General features: G+C 35.2%; 2 protein-coding genes across 5 annotated transcripts in view; one reads left to right on the top strand and one right to left on the bottom strand.

The window, feature by feature from the left end:
* Nucleotides 1-7,111, top strand: part of Top3beta (topoisomerase 3-beta) — a 9,443-nt gene extending 2,332 nt beyond the window's left edge. Inside the window, exons 5-16 of the mRNA XM_027368087.2 lie at nucleotides 210-338; nucleotides 574-692; nucleotides 1,150-1,350; nucleotides 1,548-1,752; nucleotides 1,954-2,058; nucleotides 2,498-2,575; nucleotides 3,214-3,423; nucleotides 3,614-3,831; nucleotides 4,221-4,445; nucleotides 5,868-6,023; nucleotides 6,349-6,454; nucleotides 6,572-7,111. Of these exons, the coding sequence (XP_027223888.1) occupies nucleotides 210-338; nucleotides 574-692; nucleotides 1,150-1,350; nucleotides 1,548-1,752; nucleotides 1,954-2,058; nucleotides 2,498-2,575; nucleotides 3,214-3,423; nucleotides 3,614-3,831; nucleotides 4,221-4,445; nucleotides 5,868-6,023; nucleotides 6,349-6,454; nucleotides 6,572-6,772 (1,953 nt within the window). The 3' untranslated portion in view covers nucleotides 6,773-7,111. The remainder of the gene's footprint in view (nucleotides 1-209; nucleotides 339-573; nucleotides 693-1,149; nucleotides 1,351-1,547; nucleotides 1,753-1,953; nucleotides 2,059-2,497; nucleotides 2,576-3,213; nucleotides 3,424-3,613; nucleotides 3,832-4,220; nucleotides 4,446-5,867; nucleotides 6,024-6,348; nucleotides 6,455-6,571) is intronic.
* Nucleotides 7,112-7,209: 98 nt separating this feature from the next.
* The window catches only part of LOC113816128 (hypoxanthine-guanine phosphoribosyltransferase), a 15,955-nt gene continuing 15,664 nt past the window's right edge, over nucleotides 7,210-7,500 (bottom strand). For all 4 annotated transcript variants that reach the window (XM_027368191.2, XM_027368330.2, XM_027368260.2 and 1 more), the window contains exon 6: nucleotides 7,210-7,500. This exon is cut by the window's right edge and continues 880 nt beyond it. The gene's annotated coding sequence lies outside the window, so the exon portion shown is untranslated.

Below are 7,500 nucleotides of genomic sequence, written 5' to 3'. Positions count from 1 at the left end.
CCATCCACTTGTGTTTGTCCTGTATTTATAAAGAAATGTATTAGATTTTGCAATTTGAAACACATGCAGCAGGTTGGTAGATTTTCTTTATTTTGCTTTATTTTTATGAAATATAATAGTTACGCTGAACATGACTTGGCATTTTGCCATTTACAGAAAAATTGTTTTACGGGTGCACAATATGGAATAATGTGTTGAATACTTTACAGGGAAAGTATGGCAATCTGGACTCCACTCTAATCTCCTTTGGACCCTGTCAGACGCCTACTCTAGGGTTTTGTGTCGAGCGTCATGACTTCATACAGTCTTTCAAACCAGAAACTTACTGGGTACTGCAGGTAGGAAAAGCTGAAAATAATAATGTCTATAAAGTCGTAAAGGATAATAAGGTCTTTATTTTCTTCAGAAGATATACTCTAATTTTTAGATAAAGCATAAATACCGCACCTAATGAGGAATGGCATTTTTAGATAACATTTAAAAGGATATTTGGGAAAGAAAAGTGGTCCCAGTATTGAATGATAAGGTTATTAATGTTTACAAAAAGTAACATGCATCGTGCCATTTCCTCAGGTCAAAGTGGCTGTGACAGAAGAAAGGCAGATGAACTTAGATTGGGAGAGAGGCCGAATCTTTGACAAGGACGTGGCCAACTTCTTCCTGAATCTCGTCAAGGAACAGAAGAGAGCTAAGTATGTAACTAAATGACATGCCACTACAGCAGATTTTTAATATCTTGTACATTTATGGTTTTAGTATTTGGGGGTGGATTTATGCATTTTCCAGACAGATTTCTCTCTAGAAAATGAATTTGATCCTCTTACTCTTTATTGAGAAGTTTATTATGATTATGAACAATAAAAAAATATATATATATGGGAACATATAACACTAGTCAAGAAAAATGTAGTACTACATTTGTTTATGTGCAAATAGTGTACATTCATAGTTTGCAAAAGGTTTCACAGAAGTATAATGACAGTAAAAGCAAAATGAAAATCGTATTATGGTTCCGGAGAAGGAAACAATTGTAATATCTATCTAATGATATATCTCTCTTCATGTATGTTTTATGTTAACAGTACTCTTATCTTGTATATTGTATGCATTGCATGTCAGGCATCATTTATGACTTCATTTTAATTCTAGAGTAGTGCGAGTGACCATGGCTGAGAAGACCAAACCAAGACCTTTAGCTCTGAATACTGTTGAGTTGATGCGTGTGGCCAGTTCAGGCCTCGGAATGGGTCCTCAGCAGGCAATGACCCTAGCTGAGAGGCTTTACACACAGGGCTACATCTCTTATCCAAGGACAGAGACTACACATTATCCTGAAAATTTTGATCTCAAGTAAGTTCTTTTGTGCGTGTGTATTGACAGCAGTTCAGAATTATGAATCTTGCCCATTAAAATAGTAATTAGTATATAATTACTGAAAAAATTTGTAAGCTTATGATAAAGCAAAATAAAGTTTTATTTAAGGAAATTACAGAACAAACCCCATTTCTTTGCGGGGAAATTAAATATGTTCCCCTTCACACTTAAAGGGGTGCACTGAGGATTCAGGAAGGTCACAGTGACTGGGGTAGTACTGTCCGTGAAATACTGAGAGACGGCATCCAGAAGCCTAAAAAGGGGCATGACGCTGGTGACCATCCTCCCATTACCCCTATGCGTTGTGCTGACAGAAACCAGTTGGATCATGATTCCTGGCGCTTGTATGAGTATATAACAAAGCACTTCATTGGTACTGTAAGTATTGGAGCATTGAAGATATTTTTGTGTGTGTGTATATGGTATAGGTTTGCTGTCTGCTGAGTTGAGGATTTAATGGGTCATAACCACTTGTTTGATATATGTTGCAATTTAAACACATGATGTTTCTTATTGTTAATGTAGATTGGGCCTTAAAGTGCTAGCTGTTGTGCTGACAGATATGTGGTCTTATTACAGCTGATGCCTGACTGTATCTACCTCAGTACAACCATCTGTATTTCAATTGGAGCAGAGAACTTCAGTGTGAATGGAAAGCAGCTTCTTGACCCTGGCTTCACAAAGGTAAATGATTTTCTTGGTTTTTATACTAACTTTTTAAAAGTTTTTTTCTTTTGGGGTTTATATTTGTGTGTTTTGTTGCATTGGTGTGTTAATAGTTTTTATTTTGTAAACAAAAGTGCACTTATTTTAGAGGTTAGTTTAATTGTTCCTATTTCTTGACTTTCTGAGTTCCTTCATTTGACCCAAAAAATTTGTATTGGCAAATTTTAAAGAAGAAGAAAAAAATCATGACCAAGTTTTTGGGTTCTTCTTAATATAAAAGAGCATTAATAAGCACCGGAAATTATTCTAGAAATTGACAGTCAAGCTTAGTAATGCAGGAGTTTGGTGGCTGGCCCATAAGACTATGACAAACAAACAGCATTATTGTTTCTTACCGAAGATTGTTCTTGTGACAATAAGAAAATTATTAACTATTCTGTCATTATTAATCCAACAGGTGATGGATTGGCTAGCTTTACAAGATGAGGAAAAATTACCGGATGTCAAATCTGGTGATGAATTTGCCGTCTTAGAGGTAAGTAAAATTAGTTTTGTTCTTCTGAAGTGTTGGATTGAAAATATGATCTCCAGGTCCTGTAGTAATTACATAGGAGTTTGACTTTTTTCTTTTTCATAGAAAGCCTAGAATAGTGCTTTATTTTGAAGGACTTTTGAAGGACTTTGGTCTTTCTCTGCCAAGTCCAAAGTAATTTGAAAGAAGCAAATGCCCTAGCCCAACCAAGGATGTTCATGACACTAAGACTTACCAACAGTTTATACAATTCAACCCAGAATTCACTGTGTTGTAATTATTATGCAGCAGTATAGTCTTTCTGGCAGGGTTTGTGGTGTGTACAACCGGCCAAACTGCACACTTGCTAGATCAAGTCATGATGCATGTACACATAATACATGATTACGTCATGATGGCTATAGACGTACCCATCACTGAGGGGTTAATTGTGAATAGACAAAGTGTTAATTGGATTTTTTTTTTTTTTTTTTTTTTTTTTTTTTTTTTTTTTTTTTTTTTTTGGGTGGGGGAGGATAAATGCTTAATTTAAAAGTTAAGAGGTTCTTCACAATGTTCCATTGCATCTCATGTTTAAATGAAGGTATTTGTTTCTTAAACTATCTCTGCCTTTTGAAATTAAACAAATTATTCTTCTGCAGACAAGATTATCGGAACGACAGACATCCCCACCTGATTACCTGACTGAAGCAGAGTTGATCAGCCTGATGGAAAAGCATGGCATCGGCACAGATGCATCAATTCCCGTACACATTAATAACATTTGCCAGCGAAACTATGTTCAAGTGTCCTCAGGACGTAGATTAGTACCCACCAGCCTTGGCATTGTACTTGTCCATGGTTATCAGAAGGTACAACTACATATTAAATTTAATTCAAACAGATTTATATTTTAGTGTGATATGTGGTATAAAACTTAATGAAATAGATTTATTTATTTATTTTATTTTATTATTATTATTATTATTAATATTTTTTTATTATTAATATTATTTTGTTTTAACAAAAACTTTGATTCATTGGGTTGATGAAAATTTCCAGATTGATCCTGATTTAGTACTCCCTACAATGAGGAGTGCTGTAGAGGAACAGCTTAATCTTATTGCCTTAGGTAAAGCTGACTTTAATGCTGTTTTACGACACACCCTGGAGATCTTCCAGTTAAAGTTCCAGTACTTCGTTAATAACATAGGAGGAATGGATGAGTTGTTTGAGGTTTCATTTTCTCCGTTATCAGCAAGTGGAAGGCCTCTGTCAAGGTGATTACTGTTCCTTACTCTTTTTCTGAGTCGAAATCCTGTGCTTGACTTGTTGATTATTGTTGTTCTGGCCAACAGTAATTACAGTTCATATGAAATACTTATACATAATACATGTGGAGCTTTAGTAATTATTCTTATTGTAAGTATAAATTGCAAATAATTGTAATATAGATTGTAATTGTAAGTAAATTTTTATATAGGTTGTTAGGTGTAATAATTTAAAGCAAGTTAGGACCTGTAAGAATTGATAAATCTTGAACATCAATGTTTAGACTTTGACTTTATGCACATAATATATCAGAATGGATAGAAGAATTGTGCAAGAAAAAGAAATAATATTAAAAATGTAGTAAAAAAACAACAATAATAATAATTATGACTTACAGATGTGGGAAATGTCGCCGCTACATCAAGCTGGTTGAAACAAAGCCCATCCGACTCCACTGTGTAAACTGTGATGAGACCTTCGCTGTGCCCCAGAACGGGATCATAAGGGAATTTCATGAGAACAGATGTCCCCTGGACGACTACCAGCTGTTGATGTGGTCAGGGGGAGCCAAGGGGAAAAGCTTCACCTTCTGCCCTTACTGTTACAACAATCCTCCCTTCCCGTGAGTCACTTACAGTTGATGGGATTTTTTTTGTTCTTGTTAGTTTGACAATGATTTTATGGTAATTGTGTTTTGGTGACTCGCCTTTCTAACACGCTGCTCTCCATTATGGTTTATTGCTCTCCATTATGGTTTAATATAATTTATTTTATAAGTAGACAGTGATGTAAGGTGAAGGATTTCAGAGCTCGAGCATCATATTAAGTTTTATATTGTTCGAACAAACAAATGAAAATACAAGTGTCTTCACTCAAGTTTCTTAGGTTTGGGCAAATTTTAGTGTGGGAGATAGAGTAATATGATGTTTTAAATTTGAAGAACAAGGTTAGACCACACTCAGTGGTGCTAAAAATGACTGTAAAGAAAGTGATAAGAATATGAAATCTGACGTTATGAAATGAAACTTGATTTTCTGATAGCTTTAGAAAATTGAAATGGCAGAATTATTCAACCACATTTTTTTTAAAGAGGATTACAAAGTTTGATGTGAATAAAAATATTTTTAAAAAGTAGATTAGTAAGTCTTTTGACAAATGTATTCTTTTTGTATGCTGCAGGAGCTGTAGGTTCTACTCAGTGATAGAAATGATTGTATAACTATAAATTTTAACGACTGATGCCCATTTACTAGCAATATCAAGATAATCCTCCATCGTAGCGTCTTGAAATTATCACTTTGCAACTAAAGTATTTCGTTTCTAATCATGGATTTGTCAAGTGGTTTTGTTTTGGGAATTCTGAAATGATATGAAGAACACTTATGTAAAACATGGAAATTAATCCAGTTGGCCTAGATGGCAAGAGTACATGCCATGTTTATGGTAATATAAGTTCATTTAATGTGTTTACACTTGGGTGGCTCTACAAGTGCTGTCACCAAGGAGTCAGTTATGAGTCCAGCCTATCTCACCTGTTTACCTTTTTCCTTAATTTTTGAAGAGCTTCTTTTGTATTATTTGATTATTTTTAATGTTATTAAATCCTACTGATAGACTCCTTGGTGGCTGAGCACATGTGGAGCCATCTATATGTAACAAAATTCACAAAAAAAATACTAGGGACAGTAAATAAATCTGCATTCATTGGGTTAATGGTCTTTTCCTTTTTTTCTTCTTCAAAAAAAAATCAGTGAAGTGAATATATATGCGGAAATGAAATATAGTTTAACCCACTTGGGGCGGATGTCACATATGTGACATCTGGAAAAATAAACATGGCCATCAGTAACGGAGCTTGCGCTCCGATTTTGTCGGCTGTGGTGAGCGGCATGCGGGCAGGTTCCCAGACAGGCCCACGCGCCGATTTTGATACTGCCCAGAAACCAGGATTATCGGCTTTCAAATGGACCGTTGCTAGAGGGTTAACCAGATGAAATGAAGGGGAATATATATGTTGATGTTGTTTTTCATACTCATTTTCCAGAGACATGGCGAAGGCAAGTGGTTGCAACCTGTGCTCTCACCCAACCTGTGAATACAGCCGTGATAATACTGGTGTATCTCAGTGTATGGAATGTCCCTCAGGAATTCTAGTGATGGATGCAGCTTCAGGGCCAAAGTGGAAACTAGCTTGCAATAAGTAAGTGTGGCAGGAATGCTTTACATATGCATTTATGTCCCCCCCCCCCCCTTCTTCTTCTGGTCAAAATATGTACGGATTTTCTGAAAGAAATGTATGATGTATATATATGCTTTTAATGAAAAATGATGTTTTCAATCATTGTAAAATGTGTAATAGAAAAGGGATATACTTTGATGATAATTTTTTTTTAGCATTTTCACATGAGCTTATTTGTACTTTGTTGGTCATATATTCTGGTCTTCTTTCTGCATGTATTTTATACAGAAAATTGTGTAAATTTTCATTCATCCCAGCACAAGATGTATATGTTTCAATTTTGCAGATGTGATGTCATCATTAACATCTTCCAAAAGGCCAGTAAGGTGCAGGTTCTTAGTGACACCTGTGAAGACTGTGGCTCGCAGATTGTGACGGTGGACTACAAAGAGGTAATGTTTAAGGAATTCTTATGTAATTAAATAAGCTTTTCCATAGTTAATACGGAAAGACAACAAGCAAAGAGATTGTTTGAGAGCTTATATACAATGATGTGTTTTTCTCCAAAGGGTTCAACCAAACTGAGAGATGGCCAGCTGACAGCCACAGGTTGCATCTTCTGCAGCAGCACCCTGATTCCACTTGTTGAAAAGCACAGGGCCATGATGGATAGCGGGCGAGGACGAGGGAGAGGACGGGGCCGTGGTGGAGGCAGAGGTCGTGGCGGCAGGGGTGGCAGGGGCAGGGGCAGGGGCAGAGGGCGCAGATAATTATTAGCCACAATGGAAATAGCCTTCTATTTTCATTTGGTGAAGAATTGTAAATTCAAGTGTTTGAAAAGATATTCAGATATTTATCTCTCAGTCTAAAGCTTCCTCTTGTACAAATATGAATTTTTGTATGCAAACTCTAGGTAAAGATTTTGAAAATTTATTTGGGGAATCAACGACGTCTCAGAAAGAACGAATACAATTTTTATCCTTCACTGTTTGTGTTCTGTGAATTGACTGCAGTTGTTTTGAAAATTTTGTCCACCTATTGTAATGTGTATGCATCATACACAAGAGTGTTATGAATAATAATAAATAAAGCAGTTAATATTATGATATCACTGGACTGTGTTATGTTATTTCTAGTTGTACCTCAGATATCAAGTGAGAAATGGCTGTTGTGGATACTTTTGATAAAATGGGGTCATAAAAAGTGATTCACTTTGAAATTTTATTTAATTTCCAAGCTATACAAATGGACAAGGAAAGTATAGTTGTGTATGATTTCCTGTTTTAGTGCAAAAATAGTAATCTTTTTGCATATAAAATTTTCTTAAGTAAAGAAATTGTGGTCTATTTTATAATATATAAAATGTTCCATTTCTTGATTTAACATAACATAATTATATAAACAATCTTGCATAAATATATATGCAAACAGAATTCATTTAACTAATATCAATAAAATATCTATATCGCAGAACTGTTGCACTAAATGCAGCCTTAGT

The sequence above is a fragment of the Penaeus vannamei genome, chromosome 33, assembly GCF_042767895.1.
Source record: "Penaeus vannamei isolate JL-2024 chromosome 33, ASM4276789v1, whole genome shotgun sequence".
NCBI classification, from domain to species: domain Eukaryota; kingdom Metazoa; phylum Arthropoda; class Malacostraca; order Decapoda; family Penaeidae; genus Penaeus; species Penaeus vannamei.
The sequence above is the reverse complement of the archived record's forward strand: the minus strand, read 5'-3'. Positions and strand labels throughout refer to the sequence as shown.